Source organism: Pongo abelii, chromosome 12, assembly GCF_028885655.2.
Source record: "Pongo abelii isolate AG06213 chromosome 12, NHGRI_mPonAbe1-v2.0_pri, whole genome shotgun sequence".
Classification (NCBI taxonomy): Eukaryota; Metazoa; Chordata; class Mammalia; order Primates; family Hominidae; genus Pongo; species Pongo abelii.
In genome coordinates, this window is record NC_071997.2 from 71,631,739 (window position 1) to 71,651,213 (window position 19,475).

The 19,475-nt window shown below is 39.1% G+C and overlaps 1 protein-coding gene across 4 annotated transcripts in view; it reads right to left on the reverse strand.

The window, feature by feature from the left end:
- Positions 1-19,475, reverse strand: part of PAPOLG (poly(A) polymerase gamma) — a 41,644-nt gene that overhangs the window by 13,338 nt on the left and 8,831 nt on the right. For all 4 annotated transcript variants that reach the window (XM_002812007.6, XM_054547533.2, XM_024242665.3 and 1 more), the window contains exons 4-13: positions 16,061-16,142; positions 15,720-15,829; positions 14,184-14,237; positions 13,063-13,174; positions 9,563-9,652; positions 4,958-5,096; positions 3,947-4,019; positions 2,715-2,835; positions 1,952-2,036; positions 1,514-1,567 (exon numbers count right to left, since the gene is read on the reverse strand). In XM_002812007.6, the coding sequence (XP_002812053.2) occupies positions 1,514-1,567; positions 1,952-2,036; positions 2,715-2,835; positions 3,947-4,019; positions 4,958-5,096; positions 9,563-9,652; positions 13,063-13,174; positions 14,184-14,237; positions 15,720-15,829; positions 16,061-16,142 (920 nt within the window). The remainder of the gene's footprint in view (positions 1-1,513; positions 1,568-1,951; positions 2,037-2,714; positions 2,836-3,946; positions 4,020-4,957; positions 5,097-9,562; positions 9,653-13,062; positions 13,175-14,183; positions 14,238-15,719; positions 15,830-16,060; positions 16,143-19,475) is intronic.

Consider the following 19,475-nt stretch of genomic DNA (forward strand, 5'->3'; position numbering starts at 1 on the left):
CTTTATAAAAATAAGTGGCAGACTGAATTTGGCCTAGACCCTATTTTCTGACTCCAGATCTAGACAAACAAAATACTGTTTCAGTGACAGGATTATTTTCAGAGTCCCTTTAATTATCAATGAAATAAGGATTAAACTCTTGAAGCAAAAATAAAAGAGTATTGCTGTTTTGCTTTTCCAGAAGTCAGGCCCAAGGAAAGTACAACCATCTCTGGTGGTCTAACAGCTTCCATCTGATAGAGCCAAGGATGTGAATATAGTAGAGGCAGAAGGGATAAATTTAGATGCACTAGAAAGAACACGCTACTTCTTGACCACAAATATCTCCTACCTATTGACGGAAGCTTAATCTGAAAGATTTAAGCCATTATCTCCTAAATTAAAAGGATATGCAAAATGTCTTTTCTATTGAGTTTTGTTGGAGGTAAACACAATGGCAAAAATGAAAAACTCAGGCCAGTGTAGTGGCTCACGCCTGTAATTCCAGCACTTTGGGAGGCCGAGGCGGGTGGATCACGAGGTGAGGAGTTCAAGACCAGCCTGGCCAAGATGGTGAAACCCCATCTCTACTAAAAATACAAAAATTAGCTGGGCGTGGTGGTGGGTGCTTGTAATCCCAGCTACTCTGGAGGCTGAGGCAGAGAACTGCTTGAACCCGGGAGGTGGGGGTTGCAGTGAGCTGAGATCGCGCCACTGCACTCCAGCCTGAGCGACACAGCGAGCCTCCATCTCAAAATAAAAAATAAAAACAAAGAAAAGAGAAACTCAGATGGTGGCTATCAGAATCATCCAAACTAGCTCAAAATTTTGCTTACATCTGGCTGAGAAGCAATAAGAAGCAAAATCTATACATATATCTTTCACTCATGTCCCTCCTGATTCTGAAACATTAATTTGATGGCATATTTTAAACACTGAAGCTCCATGGTCATGCACAACAATCACCAGTAAGATATAATAATTTTACGGATCACTTGAGGTCAGGAGTTTGAGACCAGCCCACTTGAGGTCAGGACTTCGAGACCAGCCTGGCCAACATGGTGAGACCCCATCTCTACTAAAAATACAAAAATTAGCCACAGGGCATGGAAGTGCACACCTGTAGTCCCAGCTACTCAGGAGGCTAAGGCAGGAGAATCACTTGAACCTAGGAGGTGGAGGTGGCAGTGAGCCAAGATTATGCCACTACACTCCAGTCTGGGTGACAGAGGGAGACGACTTCTCAAAAAAAAAAAAAAAAAAAAAAAAAAAAAAAAAAAAAAAAAAAAAAAAAAAAAAGGCCGGGCGAAGTGGCTCAGGCCTGTAATCCCAGCACTTTGGGAGGTTGAGGTGGGTGGATCACCCGAGGTCAGGAGCTCGAGACCAGTCTGACCAACATGGCGAAACTGAGATCGTGACACTGCACTCCAACCTAGACAATCAAGCAAGAAAGTACCTTATAAATGGTAAAGCACCATATAAATAAGTTACTATCACCACACAGTAGGTAGAAAACTTGAAATAGAAGTCTTACCACTCTAGATGGTTCTCTTCTGTTGATGCGCTGGCAGTCAATACTATATAATGTCTGAAGAATTTTCAGAAACAATCAGAAAAAACAGTCAGAAAAATTGTTACGGCCTGCTTTTTAATCATCCCCATTTTTCCGTCCCTCTCATTGAACAAATGAGCTAATAAAGGCACACAGTTTATGAAAATTAAACGTGCTCTGATTTTCACAAAATTAATTCTAGGTCCCACAAGTAAAAAACAATTCACTTTAAAAAGTCACTAATACTGGATTAGATACTACCAGAATAAAGAAACACTCTTATCTCTTAGGATTTTTGTTAATCTATTCTCTCTTGCTTAAGAAATAAAAGAGCTGTCACCTGCCATATATTAACTATGTTTAACATTCTTCTTTTAAAAAAAAAAAACACATACATACAAAATACAAAATTTCACATACCTATACTTTTGAAAGAAATTCGGTGGCTCAAGTAGTTTGGACCAATCTGACTTTCCTTGAAGAATTTCATCTGTGACTGCAAGACCTAAATTAAAAAAAAAAAAAAAGAAGAAGAATGATTTTGAAAAGGGACCAGCTCTTAAATCACTCTACTACTACAAAATCTCCAACTCCACCAGACCAAATTTTTTTTTTTCTTTTTTTGAGACAGAGTCTCACTCTGTCACCCAGGCTGGAGTGCGGTGGCTCTATCTCGGCTCACTGCAACCTCTACCTCCTGGGTTCGAGCGATTCTCTTGCCCCAGCCTCCTGAGTAGCTGGGATTACAGGTGCCCACCACGACTTCCAGCTAATTTTTATAATTTTAGTAGAGACAGGGTTTCACCAGGTTGGCTAGGCTGGTCTTGAACTCCTGACCTCAGGTCATCTGCTCACCTTGGCCTCCCAAAGTGCTAGGATTATAGGTGTGAGCCACCGCGCCCGGCCTACCAAACTCTTGAGTAACAAAATATAAATATATATTATGTTGTTTCTTAGAACACAAAAAATTAGTTTCAACCAGACAGGGCTGGCTCCATTTTTGGCCTTAATATTATCATATACTTTTGAAAACTCATTACTAAAAAACAAAATAACCATACTTGAAAGAATTTTTAGAAAGAATAGGTATAACTCTAACTGCCAATCCATAGCTGCAACAGAGAATAAAACTGTCAACCAAAAACTTGTGGGACTATGTAAAGGGCAACAGGGCCACGTTTACCTTGTTTAAATTCTTCTACCATTACTGTTCGAGTTGATGTGGACACATTATACGTAGAATTCTGTTGTGGGTAGGCAGGGGTGATTATGGGCATGAGATGATACCTATCTGATGGATTTACCTGTGAAATTAGAAGCAAAATAACTGATCTATTCTCCTATTTCAGTTGTCCTCACTTCATTTCCCCAAAAGTCTGAAGAATATGAAATATAAATTTAATACTACATTTCCTCAAGTTTAAGAAGTACATTTGCCCTCCCCAACTACATTTATTTCTGAAGTTGGATATGTCTGATAGTCAAAGTCAAAGGAAATACTGCAGAAGTATATTTTTCCTCAGAAAAGCTGTTAAATTGATGTGCATCTTATAAACAATGATCTCTTATAATCAAGGAAATACAGTATTATAACTACAAAAAGCATTATCTGGTTTAATGGTTCTGAATCCTTTTTCACCACCCACTCAATGGATGACTTCCCCTTGGTTACCTAGAGGAATGAGCACTCACTCTAAAAGCAAATTAAAATGCAAGATATGGGAGAATTATGCTATCCTAAAACAATGAATCTGATTTAAATTGTACTGCAAAGCAAATCTTTTATTATACTTTAGTACTTTATTATTAGTAACCAATTACTTTTTTTTTTGAGACGAAGTCTCAACTCGTCACCCAGGCTGGAGTGCAGTGGCACAATCTCGGCTCACTGCAACCTGTGCCTCAGGGGTTCAGGCGATTCTCATGCCTCAGCCTCCAGAGTAGCTGGAACTACAGGTGTGTACCACCATGCCCGGCTAATTTTTTATATTTTCAGTAGAGAGGGGGTTTCACCACGTTGGCCAGGCTGGTCTCGAACTCCTGACCTCAGGTGATCCACCCGCCTTGGCCTCCCAAAGTGCTGGGATTACAGGCGTGAACCATCATGCCCAGCCAAGTAACCAATTACTTTTGAGACAGTTTTTCCACAATGGATTATGACACTGTCCATGAGACACCCACTCATCTTACATGGGTGATTTTTAATGACATAACATTTGGATCAGCATTAGTGATCCTAATCATCTGCACAAAAAACAAAAAACAAAACAAAAACCACAGCAGGAGGAGGAAGAGGACTATAGTTATACAGAAGGAAGAACAGAGACAAGAGGAACTATCTTTAACTAGACTGTAATTTAGTGAAATGTCCTTTTCCTTAAAAGGTTTAGAGAAACTCCATAATAAATCACATACCCGAGGATCCCAGACAGGCAAATTCAGATTGCTTTCTTCTGGTTGCTTCAGCAGCACAGGATTTGGCCATTCCCTGACATGAATAAGGCAAATTAACTTACACATGATCTCACTTCAGGTACTACATGAAACCTTATAATTATTAGATTGTTCTAACCTTCTACAGAGTGAATGTTCTGGGTATTTGGTATTAAAGGAAAAAAAGGCCGAGCATGGTGGCTCATGCCTGTAATCCCAGCACTCTGGGAAGCTGAGGCAGGCAGATCACCTGAGCTCAGGAGTTCGAGACCATCCTGGGCAACATAGAGAAACCCTGTCTCTACTGAAAACACAAAAATTAGCCATGCCTAGTGGCACATGCTTATAGTCCCAGGTACTCAGGAGGCTGAGGTGAGAGGATCACTTGAGCCCAGGAGGCGGAGGCTGCAGTGAGCTGAGATGCATGCACTCTAGCCTGGGCAACAGAGTGAGACCCTGTCTCAATTAAAAAAAAAAAAAAAAAAGAAACGGGATAGGTAAGAAAGTATACAAAGGAAAGGCTGCTCATTTTAATGCAGTGTTCTCTGAAAGGGCAAATATTACTTTTCATTAACTGTAACTAATTTACACCTGAATCTTTCACTTCCTTCTCATTTGCTTTCATGGATTTAATTCTGATAATTTAGTAACAGCAACAGCCAACATTTACTGAAAATACTAATACATCAATGTGATTATCATCTCCATTTTACAAATGAGGAAAGCTTAAACGACCTCTACATAACTAGTAATTTGCAAAGCCAGACTTATTTTAACTGCTCTCCCAAGCTAAAGGCCCACATTTACAAATCCCTGGAAGAAGGTGCCAATTAGATGTCCCACCATTGCCTCAATGTTGATGTTTTATACTTTTAACTTTACAAAGGAATGTGAAACAACAGAAAAAGTCTATGTATAGCTCTTAAATTTCCAAACAAACTTACGCATAGGTAGAGGTTAGTAAACAGTCAAAGTACACATATAAATACTTACCACTTGGAAAAAACTAAAAAGAACTTATGAACTAAAGTAGATGCTGCTGCATTTGGATACAATTGGCAAGTTCTTGCAACTAGCATCGCCCAGGAGACACCACCAAGGAATCCTAGCATGTTGGAATAAATACCACGTCCTAGAAAATCAATATATTTGTTAATTATTATTAGGACCTACTATCTGTGACACTTTTTCTTTCTGCTCTTTACAAGGTGAATGAATATCCGTGACATTCAACAAGGTAATTTTATTCATAAGACGGTTGGTTGGAAATTTTCCCCTATAAACAAAACATGAAAACTGATAAGCAGACCTTCACATTAGGCCCACAGTCTAATTAGTAAACCATAAATCGCTAATCTTACCCTCCTTACTTTCCCTTCTAATACAGACACCTCAGCTCTCTGCCTCAGTTCCAACTGCTCAACTGGGCTCCACTGATACTACACTGAAATTCCCCATTTTTCAGTATTTAGGATTGAGAGAAAAATGAAAGGGAGGAGACATGTGGAGAGACAATGGGGAAGAATGAATATTTAATTAATAATCATATTCATGGGTATTTTTAAATCAAGTATAAAGCTGGAGACTTATTCAGTATTTCATAGAATTTGGATACCTCTCCATAAAGTAGAATACACCACTGATATCACTCATTTCTATTTTTTTCTTTCTTTTTTTTAAGAGATGGGCTCTCACTCTGTCACCCAGACTGGAGTGAACTGGCACAATCATAACTCACTGTAGCCTCAAACTCTTCGGCTTAACTGATCCTCCACCTCAGCCTCTTGTGTAGCTATGATTACAGGGGTGCACCACCATGGTTATCATGACCGTTTCTTATATAGCTATCTATATTATGTCCCGCCAAGCGAGCAAAAGAAAAAAAACCTACAAAATACCAATTTCAGATGTGGTAAATATGAAAAATATGCATCTAACTGACAAAACATGGCATTTAATCTTTAAGGAAGGGCAAACTGTTCATGTTATCCCTTCAGTGCAAATTTTACTTTATCTTAAGTATACAAGACACTTGAGCCCAAGGACAAATTCTACTTGCTTAGTATCTTTTTAGACCTGCACTGTCCAATATGGTAGCCACAAGCCATGTGTTGCTAGTTTTTAACTTGTAACAGCTTTATTGAGATGTAATTCACATACCATAAGATTCGTCCATTTAAAGTACACAATTCAATGGTTTTTTAGTATACTGAGAGTTGTGCAATCATCAACATGATCAATTCTAGAATGTTTTCAGCACCCCAAAAATAAACCTTTGTCACACTCAGCCAGGCACTGTGGCTCACACCTGTAATCCCACCACTTTTGGAGGCCAAAGCAGGAGGATTGATTGAGCTCAGGAGTTTGAGACCAGCCTAGGTAACATAGCAACACCTCGTCTCTGCTTAAAAAAAAAAAAAAAAAAAATTAGCTGGGCGTAGTGGCATACGCCTGTAGTTCTAGCTACTCGGGAGGCTAGAGTGGAAGGATCGCTTGGGCCCAGAAGGTTGAGGCTGCAGTGAGCTATAATTGCGCCACTGAATTCCGGTCTGGGAGACAGAGCAAGCCCCTGTCTAAAAAAATAAAATGAAATAAATATAAAGGCATACCTCGTTTTATTGTGTTTTGCTTTATTACACTTCACAGATACTGTTTTTTTACAAACTGAAGGTCTGCGGCAACCCTGAGTTGAGAAAATCTATCAGCACCATTTTTCCAACAGCATAAGCTCTCACTTCATGTCTCTGTGTCACATTTTAGTAATTCTCACAATATTTCAAACTTTTTCATTATTATTATATCTGTTATGGTGATTTGTGATTAGTGATCTTTGATGTTACTATTGTAATTGTTTTGGGGCACCACAAACTGAGTCCATATAAGACGGTGAACTTGGTAAATGTGTATTTTCTGAATGCTCCACCAGCTGGTCATTACCCATCTCTCTCCCTCTCCTCAGGTCTCCCTATTCCTTGAGACACAACAATACTTAAATTAGGCCAATTAAGAACGCTTAATGGCCTCTAAGTGTTCAAGTAAAAGAAAGAGTCGCATGTCTCTCACTTTAAATCAAAAGCTAGAAAAGATTAAGCTCAGTGAAAAAGGTACATTGAAAGTTATGATAGTCCCAAAGCTATGCCGCTTGTGCCAATCGGTTAACCAAGTTGTGAATGCCAAGGAAAAGTTATTGACAGAAATTACAAGTGCTACTCTCCAGTGAATACAGGAATGACAAAAAAAGTAAAACTGCTTTATTGCTGACGGAAAAAAAAGATTTTTTTTTGAGACAGAGTCTCGCTCTGTCGCCCAGGCTGGAGTGCAGTGGTGCGATCTCAGCTCACCACAACCTCTGCCTCCCAGGTTCAAGTGATTCTCCTGCCTCAGCTTCCCGAGTAGCTGGGATTACAGGCACGTGCCACCATACTCAGCTAATTTTTGTATTTTTAGTAGAGATGGGGTTTCACTATGTTGGTCAGGCTGATCTCGAACTCCTGACCTCATGATCCGCTCGCCTCAGCCTCCCAAAGTACTGGGATTACAGGTGTGAGCCACTGTGCCTGGCTGCTGATAGAAAATTTTAATGGTCTGGATGGAAGATCAAACAAGACACAATGATTCCTTAGGCCAAAGTCTAATCCAGAGCAAAGCCCTAACTTCTCTTCCATCGTATGAAGGCTGAGAGAAGTGAGGAAGGTGCAGAAGAAAAGTCTGAAGCTAGTAAAGATTGGTTCATAAGGTTTAAGGAAAGAAGCCATCTCCACAACTAAAAGTGCAACAAGTGCTGATGCAGAAGTTGCAGGAAGTTATTCAGAAGATCTAGCTAAAATCATTGATGAAGGTGGCTACACTAAACAACAAATTATCAATGTAGATGAAACAGCCTTATACTGGAAGAAGATGCCATCTAGGACTTTCACAGCTAGAGAGAAGCTTGGTTTCAAAGCTTCAAAGAGTAGGTGATTCTCTTGTTAGAGGCTAATGCAGCTGGTGACTTTAAATTGAAGCTGGCCGGGCATGGTGGCTCATGCTTGTAATCCCAGCACTTTCGGAGGCCAAGGCGGGCAGATCACCTGAGGTCAGGACTTCAAGATCAGCCTGGCCAACATGGTAAAACCCTATCTCTACCAAAAATACAAAAATTAGCCAGGTGTGGTGGCACACGCCTGTAATTCCAGCTACTCGGGAGGCTGAGGCAGGAGAATCACTTGAACCCAGGAGGCGGTGGTTGCCGTGAGCTGAGATCACGCCATTGCACTCCAGCCTGGGCGAGAGAGTGAGACTCCATCTCAAAAAAAAAAAAATAAATAAAATGAAGCCAATGCTCACTTAACATTCCCAAAATCCCAGGGCCCTTAAAAATGATGCTCACTCTACTCTATGTGCTGTACAAACAGAACAAAGCCTAGATGACAGCACAGCTGTTTACAGCATGGTTTACTATTTTAAAGCCCACTGGTGAGATCTACTGCTCAGAAAAAAAAAGATTCCTTTCTAAGTAGGACTGCTCTTTGACAATGCACCTAGTCACCCACGAGCTCCAGTGGACATATACTAGGAGATTAAAGTTATTTTCATGTCTGCTAATACAGCATCTATTCTGTAGCCCATGGATCAAGGAGTTATCTTCTTGTTTTACCATTTAAGAAACACATTTTGGAGCTGGGCTTGATGGCTCACGCCTATAATCCCAGCACTTTGGGAGGCCGAGGCGAGCAGATCACAAGGTCAGGAGTTGGAGACCAGCCTGACAAACATGGTGAAACCCTGTCTCTACTAAAAATACAAAAAATTACCCAGGTATGGTGGTGCGTGCCTGTAATCCCAGCTACTTGGTAGGCTGAGGCAGGAGAATCACTTGAACCCAGGAGGCAGAGGTTGCTGTGAACCGAGATTGCACCACTGCACTCCAGCCTGGGAGACAGAACAAGACTCCGTCTCAAAAAAAAAAAAAAAAAAAAGACTACAGTATAGTGTAAATGTAACTTTTATATGCACTGGGAAACAAAAAAAAAATTGTAATTTGCTTTGCTGCAGTTGTCTGGAACCAAACCTGCAATATCTCAGAGGTGTGCTTAAATAATAATACAGAATGTGCTGTGCCAGCTCAGTGGTAAGCAAAGGGATTTTTATGAACCTAAATATATAAACTATATATATAAACTAGTAACAGTTCCAGGCTTTATTAGAAAAGTGTTATAAGGTAAAAACAAGTGAAAGTCATCACGGTAGACTCTTCACTTAATGAACACCTACTATAGTATAAACCAGACTCTCTGCTGGTGGGAATACAAAGATACATAAGATGGTGTTACCCACAGGGAGCGTATCAGTCTTCAAGTTCTGAATTATTCTGACTGCCTGACTGAACCTAAGATGAAAAGTCAGGGGCTTTTAGTTTTTACCCAAGGGAGGAAGAGGTATACTACTTATCAAAACACCATAACCACTGTACCTGAAAAGCAAATAGCTATTCCAGAGTTTACTGGCCCTTAACCTCCAACAATATCATTACGTTCAGAGTTTCTATATATGCTTCTTTCACTGGCAAGAGAAAATTAGAATTTTATAATGCAAACATAAAAGACTAGGGATACTTACGTTTTGCCCATAATTTGACAGCTCTTAGGGTGAGTCTAAAAGTTTCTTTATTTGGCACTAAATGCAAAATTTCATCAGTAACTCTACAACCTGAAAAAGACAAAGCATTCATTTTTCACTATGCAGCAAATTTTCAGTTAATTCAAATGCCCTCCTAACTTCCAGACTCTCGAATGCTAAAAATATGAAAGATAATAAAATATTGGGGTTTATTTTATGTATATGAAATTTACCACTTATGAGAAATCAGTTTGCTTTAGGATAATTAAAAAAGACATGGGTAATGCAATCCAAAATGAGATGTGTCTGAGTATTTTTTAGTTTTCTTCCTTATTTGACTATTAATCAAATACCTCCCAATTACAACACTGTAATTACTTCAATGTAAACCTTTTCCACAAATACTGTAATTTACTGTTACAATGTGGAAATACATCAAAGTGCAATAGTGATTCGGTCAAACAAAAGACACTATAAAACATTGGTTCTCAATCCCAGCCCTTTGGTAGGCTGAGGTGGGTGGATCACCTGAGGTCAGGAGCTCGAGACCAGTCTGGCCAAAATGGTGAAACCCTGTCTCTACTAAACATACAAAAATTAGCCAGGTGTGGTGGTGGGCATCTATAATCCCAGCTACTCAAGGGGCTGAGGCAGGAGAATCGCTTGAACCTGGGAGGCAGAGGTTGTAGTGAGCTGAGATCATGCCACTGCACTCCAGCCTGGGCAACAGAGCTAGACTCTGTCTCAAAAAAAAAAAAAAAAAGACATTAGTTCTCAAAGTATGGTCTGGGTACCCCTGGCAATCTGTGAGGTCAAACTTTTTTATAATAATACTAAGGCTTTTTTTACCGTGTTAACATTTGCACTGATGGTGCAAAAGAAACAGTGGATAAAACTGCAGGTACCTTGGCAGTCAATCAAGATGGGGCAACAGCGTGAACCTGGGAGGTGGAGTTTGCAGTGAGCCAAGATCGCGCCACTGCACTCCAGCCTGGGCGACAGAGCGAGACTCCCGTCTCAAAAAAAAAAAAAAAAAACAAACAGATGGGGCAACAAACTGCACTAGCAGAAAAAAATATCTTCACCATCACACACTTGCAGTTAAAAATAAAGGTGGGGAAAGAACATGTGAGACTGTGTGAGTTGTAAGCTCAACTACCTGCTTTTTTCAAGGAACACCAGTTTCACCTGAAAAAATAACTGGCAGATAAACTATAGTTATTCAGTTAGGTATTTCCTTAAAAATGGACAAAAGGAACCCCTCAGTTCAAGTAAAACAAATGACAAAATTTGTTGCCAATAATAAAATTTAACCCTTCAAGTTAAATCTGAATTTTAGACAACTTTTATCTGTTACTATGAGCTTGACACCTTTCCATACTTTTTTCCGTTGAGACTGGTCACTAATGAATGCTGTTTTTTTTTTTTTTTTCACATTTTATAGTGAAATGTGTATTAACATTTGGAAGATCCAAATAACTTTGTGAACCAATATTTTCCAAATGACCAAGGCATGATAGTACAAAATCATGCATGAATAAAGGGACCACTCAAAGAACAAGACAGATCAGTAGATTGTCATATAACAGAATACAAAAAGTTTGATATGATTTTAGATTCCATACTCTAACCTTTAAGAAACTATCATTTTTATTCAGCAAAAAAACGGAACAAATACAGATGAACCTCACAAACATGCCAAATGAAAGAACCCTTATGCAAAAGACCACATAGGATTCTTTTTATATGAAATGTCTTTAAGAGGCAAATCTACAAAGAAATAAAGCAGATTAGTGGTTGCCTGGGACTTAGGAATGGAAGGGGAAATCACTGCAAATGGGTATAAAGGATCTTTTGAGGGTGATAAAATATTCTAACATCGGATTGTAGTGTACTAAAGACCAGTGAAGTCCAGGCACGGTGGCTCACGCCTGTAATCCCAGCACTTTGGGAGGCCGAGGTTGGCATCACCTGATATCGAGAGTTTGAGGCCAGCCTGACCAACATGGAGAAACCCCGTCTCTACTAAAAATACAAAAAAATCAGCCAGGCGTGGTGGCACATGCCTGTAATTTCAGCTACTCAGGAGGCTGAAGCAGGAGAATTGCTTGAACCCAGGAGGCGGAGGTTGCAGTGAGCTGAGATCGCGCCATCGCACTCCAGCCTGGGTAACAGTGTGAGACTCCGTCTCAAAAAAAAGAAAAAAGAAAAGAAAAAGACCAGTGAGGTGTATAATGGTATGTAATTATATCTCAATAAAACTGTTAAAAAGGAAAAAAATGTTACTGGCCAAGTTTAAGAAGAATATCCATAATTATCTGAAAAGGCTATTAAAGCACTCCTCCCTTTTCCAATTAAGAGGACAGATTTTTTCTTTCTTTTTTGAGATGGAGACTCGCTCTGTCACCCTGACTGGATTGCGGTGGCATGATCTCAGCTCACCACAACCTCCGCCTTCTGGGTTCAAGTGATTTTCCTACCTCAGCCTCCCGAGTAGCTGGGATTACAGGCAAGCACCACCACACTTGGCTAGTTTTTTATTTTTAATAGAGATGGGGTTTTACCATGTTGTCCAGGCTGGTCTCAAACTCCTGACCTCAGGTGATCTGCCTGCCTCGGCCTGCCAAAGTGCTGGGATTAGAGGCATAAGCCACTGTGCCCGGCCTCTTTTTTTTTTTTGAGACAGGGTCTCACTCTGTCACCTGCGCTAGAGTGCAGTGGCGTAATCACGGCTCACTGCAGCCTCCACCTCCCAGGCTCAGGTGATCCTCTCACCTCAGTCTCCTGAGTAGCTGGAACTACAGGCGAGCGCCACTACATCCAACTAAATGTTTTTTATTTTTGGTAGAGATTAGGTTTCACCATGTTATCCTAGCTGGTCTGGAACTCCTGGGCTCAAGTAATCCATTCACCTTGGCCTCCCAAAGTGCTGGGATTATAGGCGTGGGCCACCACGCCCAGCCAGATTTTATTCTTACATGTTAACCAAAACAAAATATTGCAATCAATTGTAGACACAAATGAGAATCTAGCTGTCTTCTATCAGGCCTAATATTAAAGAGACTTGCAAAATGTTAAAAAAAAAAAAAAAGAAGCCATTCTTCACACACAAAAGTTTATATTAATTTAAAATGGGTTCATTATTTATAAATGAATAAGTATTTTTTAAATTTCTCAGTTTTTATTTCTAACATGGTAAATATTGACAGATATAATCCACATAAACAAAAGCTTTTTGGGGTCCTCCATAAATCTTAAGACTGTAAAGAAGTCTTGAGACCAGGAAGTTTGAGAACCACTACTATAAATATACACAGCCTTTCAAATAAATGTGTGGTTTTTAGGATTCTTAAATGTGGTCACATTATCTGTATAAAGAAAATTACATTTTAAACTGAGTCCAATCTCCAAAATTGAATTAATAGTCAATTCAGCAAAAATATCTATATTTCTCTAATTGTTTTGAAGCAGGTATCTGAGATTTCTTTTTAGAAGCTTACCATTTAAGCTGCGAATACACCTTATATCAAGGCTTCTCAGGCGAGAGTCGTCTCTTAGATCTAAATTATCTGATATGGTTTGTATTGCCAGTCTTGCAAAGACTAGATCAATCTTTGGAAAGATGTGAAAAAAGAGAAAAAAATTACATTTTCTCCTTTTAATCCATCCTCTCCCATCCCACCATAAAATGTGAAAAGTTCTGATTACTAGTTTGGGAAGTTCTATCAAAGCTTCAATAGGCCTATGTAGGCAGTCTCACATGGGAAAATCACTATAAAGTTGTGTTAAGGTAATTAAACTTTCAAATTAATGACAGCATTTAAATGTTAACATATATGCCAAGCAGAAAAAAAAATCAAAGCCTTATGAGCAAATTTCTAGATAAAGATAGAAGATCCAACACACATTTACATTTACTCCCTCTTGAAACCTCACTAAAATACTAGGAAAATTTAATTTTATTTTTGTGTTTAGTATTATTTTGACGTTAAAGGCAAAATTCACTAGGACAAAGAACAGAAAGTGACAAACAAAAGCTATGAAAGCTGGAAAGCAGATGGACAAGTGGGAACAGACCCAGTAGACCTAAGAAAGCAGATAGAAATGTTGTATCTAGGAGATAAGGTCAGGAGGCTGTAAATAAATGCAGACATAAATAAAAAGGAACATTTAAAGAATAAAATAGTATTCTTAGAAATTAAAAATATGGGCCGGGCACAGTGGCTCACGCCTGTAATCCCAGCACTTTGGGAGGCCAAGGTGGGCGGATCACGAGGTCAGGAGATTGAGACCATCCTGGCTAACACGGTGAAACCCCGTCTCTACTAAAAATACAAAAAATTAGCCAGGTGTGGTGGTGTGTGCCTGGAATCCTAGCCACTCAGGAGGCTCAGGTGGAAGGATCACTTGAACCCAGGTGCTCAAAGGTGCAGTGAGCTATGATTGTGTCACTACACTCCAGCCTTGGCCATAGAGTTAGACCCCATCTCTTTATTTAAAAAAAAAAAAAAGAGATTATTTGATTTTTTAAAATATGCACTTACGTTAAGCCTGATTTCAGAAAACAAACTTACAAGTTAAACAGTTCAATTGTAAAGTCAGAAAAATATTAAACACTTACTTCAATACCATCAAATTCAAATTTTATAACAGGTACAAAGGCATCTTCTACAGCCTACAAAAAAGGAAAACAATTATAACACATAGGTGTAATCCCTTCTTTATCCTTCCTAACTACCAATAATGTGAGTATCTTTACTCCCGATTTGTATTTTAACTCAATAGACAAAGTGAAAATGTTTTTGGTCTTACATTCCAGGTAAGTATTTCTACTTTGTGACCTGTATTATGTAAGATACACAAAATGCCTGTAACAGTATCTAATTTATTATCCCTCTAAAAATATTCCTCAGAACTGGAAAGCAAAACTGCTATCGTCTGCAGCCATAAAAAAGAGTTCATGTCCTTTGCAGGGACATGGATGAAACTGGAAGCCATCATTCTCAGCAAACATAGGAACAGAAAACCAAACACGGCATGTTCTCACTCATAAGTGAGAGCTGAACAATGAGAACACATGGACACAGGGAGAGGAACATCACACATTGGGGCCTGTCAGGGGGTGGGGGACAAGGGAGGGAGAATATTACGACAAATACCTAATGCAGGCAGGGCTTAAAACCTAGATGACGGGTTGATAGGTGCAGCAAACCACCATGGCACATGTATACCTATGTAACAAACCTGCACGTTCTGCACATGGTATTCCAGAACTTAAAGTAAAAACAAAAAAAAACAAAAAAAAAACAAAAAAAAAAACCTGCTAACATCTGGATACTTATAATTTCGAGTCTAAACTGAAAACCGATTATTTAGAAAGGCTACTAGAGTTAGAAATTTTAAAATAATGAAAGCTCATGATTAATCTATCAAAAATTTAATTAATACAGTTAGTAGAAATAATGGTTTTCTGAGTCTTCCTTAACTCCCCAACCTAATAAATTCTTAACTTCCTTGTCTAAAAACATTCCCAGATTCCCCAAATATCAGATTCTTTGACCTTCACCTTATTCTAGCACTTCAGAATGCATTAACACGGTTTTGTTTATTTCGTTCATATAACCCCCTCCTCAACAAACAGTGTCTTGTTTACTATTGTATCTGTAAGACTAACGCCAGCATCTAACAAATTACTGGTGCTGAAATTTTATTTGCTGAATGAATGGCTAGATATACACATATAAAGAGCTACTAACTGAACCTTACACATAATAGCACTCATCATTTGATATGTATCAATCATTATTGGCTATTACAGTAAATGGTTTATGTAAATATCTCATCAATACTCAAAAACCTTATAAAAAAAGTTATTACCACATCACTGTTTTACAGATCAGGAAACAGGCTCAGAGGATTAGGTTACTTGACCAAGATCTAGGAGCTATTATGTAGTAGATTCTAGATGCTAACCCAAGTCTGTACAACTCTAAGGCCCATGTGCTGAATCATCATTTAATCATCACTTATTAAAGTTACTCTTATTAAATACCTCCTAATAGTAACTTAGAAGGTATTTCAACAGTCTTAAGCCCTAGCTTTTATAGATATTTGTTACTAATCTAAATTCAAAATATTAAACGCCAGAGATACTTACTCTTAAGTTTCGAATGCCATCTTGATGTTTCAATTTTTCAAAAAAAGACTGAAAAAAATCAGATCTTTCCACATGTCTTGGAGCTACACAAAGTGCATCAATGTCAGCTCCTGTAAATTAAAGTAGTTCTTAATTAAGAATATATTATGTGTTATATTCTTTGTTAAAGTACACACAAACATATGTACAGAAGAAAGTATGGAAGTTGAGTACAAGAAAATGTTAACAATGATTAGCTCTAAGTAGTGAAATAATGGGAACTTTGTTCTCCTATATTTTCTAGTTATGAACAAGAGTTTGTTATTGAATGTTCTTAGCACTAGAACACAGAAAAGCGTTACCTTTGGTGTGTACTCCAAGCCTATAGGATCCAAACGTGAAAATTTTACCACCAACAGTAGCCACAACAGAAGGTGGGAGGTTCTAAAATAAAATTAAGCAGAAGACATTCAATTATTCAAATTATTTAGCATTAAAAGTCACCTCAACGTTGGCTGGGCGTGGTGGCTCACACTTGTAATCCCACCACTTTAGGAGGCCGAGGCTGGTGGATCACCTGAGGTCAGGAGTTTGAGACCAGCCTGGCCAACAAGGCAAAACTCCTTCTCTACTAGGAATACAAAAGTTAGCTGGGCGTGGTGGTGGCCGCCTGTAATCCCAGCTACTTGGTAGGCTGAGGCAGGAGAATCACTTGAACCTGGGAGGTGGAGGTTGCAGCGAGCCGAGATTGTGCCATTGCACTCCAGCCTGGGGAACAAGAGCGAAACTCCGTCTCAAAAAATAAAAAAAAATCACCATAATGTCTACTGGCCTTTATTGAGCAAATGATACATGATTAGATTTGTCAACCTTGTCAAGATTAGATTTGTAAAAGTACTTCACGGATCCTCTGGCTGTGATCTGAAGTAATAAGGGTATTCCCAGAGGAAAGACAAAACAAATTCACCCCCACTACACATGCATACATCTCTATCTGAAGAAAAGCTTTTCTTTTTAATCACTTGACCATACATGTCCCCTCCAATTGCTTGTCTTTCGCTTCATCACTCTTTCGGTAGTCACCAAGGAACTCTCAGTTACCAAACTAATGTGCTTTCAGCTCTCTAAAACATAACACTCTTGGCCAATCCCATATCCCCTTTAGTTTTTGTGACAAGTATGTTTAATTTCTTGATTCTACCTCTACAACCTTTCTGTAAGAACGGAGTCATTCCTGACATGATCTCCTTATGAGAGCTATTCTAACAAGCTTAATTAACATTTCTTGGATTATAACGTAATTAAAATGCTACTTTTTGGCTGGGCGTGGTCATGCCTGTAATCCCAGCACTTTGGGAGACTGAGGCAAGAGGTCCACTTGTATCCAGTTCAAGACCAGCCTGGGCAACACAATGAGACACCATCTCTACAAAAAATGAAAAATTAGCTAGGCATGGTGGCGTGTGCCTCTAGTCTCAGCTACTCAGGAGGTGTGATGGAAGGACTGCTTGAGCCCAGGAGGTTGAGCCTCAGCAACAGTGAGACCCTGCCTCAAAAAAAAAAGAAAGAAAAAGAAAAAAAAGCTAATTTTCACCTCTTCAGAGCCAATTCCAAAAGCCATCAGATATTCACTCAAGTATCCTGATCCACTTCAATACCAGCCTCAAGCAAGCAAAAAAATTCTTCCAATGATAACAGTCAGATATTGCTTCTGAGTTCTCTATTTTTGTTCCTCATTATCCTTACTGCCCAAACCTTTTCCTTCTTCTTGGCTTACCAATTCTTAGCTTATATCCCTCAAATTTGTGGCCTCCTTTCTATTCAACGACTACTCTCCTAATTCTAGGCTATTTAATGGCATCCTAAACTACCCCCAATTAATCTTCCTTTTCTCTTTCACTATCTTGTACAAAATTCTGGCTGATGTTTTTAAATTACTCTATTAAATATAGTTGTTCTACTCAAAAGTTGCCAATGTCTTCTTCCCTAACTACTGAGGTAAGGATCCTTGGGCCTGTTGTTGAAGATCTCCACGACATGTTCGTAGGGATCTTTCTTGCCTTGTCTTCTTATCTTCCTTTCTGAAGTTCCAACTACCAAACAACAAACATGGTTACAGAATCCAACCTCCTTTTCACTGCATTTGCCATTGTTCCTGCCTCAAGTGCTTGCCCATCCTCTCTGGGCATCTTTTGTTCTTTGGGGTTTTCTTTTTTTTTTTTAACAGATGGAGACGGGGTCTCACTGTGTTGCCCAGGCTGAAGTAAGCACAGCAGTGTGATCTTAGCTCACCGCAGCCTCAAACTACTGAGCACAAAATATTCCCCCTGCCTTGGCTTGCAGAGTATCTGAGACTACAGGCAGGTACCACTGTGCCTGGGTAATTTTTAAATAGTTTTTGTAAAGATGGGGTCTTGCTTTGTTGCCCAGGCTGGTCTCAAGTTCCTGTTTTTAAGCAATCCTCCTGTCTCAGCCTCCCAAAGTGCTGGGATCACAGGCATGAGCTACCATGTCCAGCTTCTGGGTATCAGTATCATCCACTTCAAGAGTTCACTTCAAGTTCTACCTCTTCCATGAAGCCTTCCCTGGTTATCCTTACTCCCTAACAAGCTTTTTTTTCCTCTGTGCTCTCTGCCATTACAATTTTTAAATTCTTTTTGCTATATTTACTGACTTCTTTGGTATGTAAAATTTAATATTTTACATACCATATTTAATCTTCAATCATATTTAAATTTCTCAGAGTTAAGAACTGTGTCTACTACTTCTCTGTATTTTCTCACAATGCCCAGTACAAGTTCTAAAGAATAATATCTGCTGATTAACTTCAACTTGAATATAAGTATCTATATAATAGGATATTATGCTTGTTAATGCCTCTGTGTAATGAATATTAATGTTAAGAGTATCACAATTTTATAGCTAGAAAGAAGTCAGTAAATTAATCAGATTTTTTAAAGAGACAGAGTCTCGTTATGTTGCCCAGGCTGGCCTTGAACTCTTAGGCTCAAGATCGTCCTGCTTCAGCCTCCTGAGAAGCTGGGACTACAGGCATGCACCACCATGCCCAGGAATCTGTAAATTTATTGATGATTAACATGAATGAAATGGACAGAGAAGACAGGACCTTAAAAAAATCTTTTAGTTCACATTTCTACTCTGAGAAGTCTGATTCTTGCATGATTTATGAGAAAGTGATATGCTAAATCAGTTTGCCACAGCCATAGTATCTAACTAAAATGATTTGATCTGGGATTCTACACTATTTAAAGTTTAAATATCCCAATTGTGTATAGATTCAAATCATCTTTGATTAAACCCAAATCCTTCAGTTACTTTCCAAAGTAAAATATACATAAAGAGAATTATAGGCTGTGAGTGGTGGCTCATGCCTATAATCCTAACACTTCGGGAGGTTTAGGTGGGAGGTTCACTTGAGCTCCAGAGTTCAAGATCAGCCTGGCAACACAGTGAGACCTCGTCACTTTTTTTTTTTTAATTTAAAAAAAAAGAAAAAAAAAAGAGAATTATAGGCTGGGCGTGGTTGTGACTCATGCCTGTAATCTCAAAACTTTGGGAAGCCAAGGCAGGAGGATCACTTGAGTACAAGAGTTTGAGGCCAGCCTGGGCAACATGGCAAGACCCCATCTCTACCAAAAAAAAAAAAAAAAAAAAAAAAGTAGCTAGGCATCAGGATGTGTACCTGTAGTCTCTGCTACTTGGGGGGCTGGGGTGAGAGGATTGCTTGAGCCTAGGAGTTTGAGGCTGTAGTGAGCC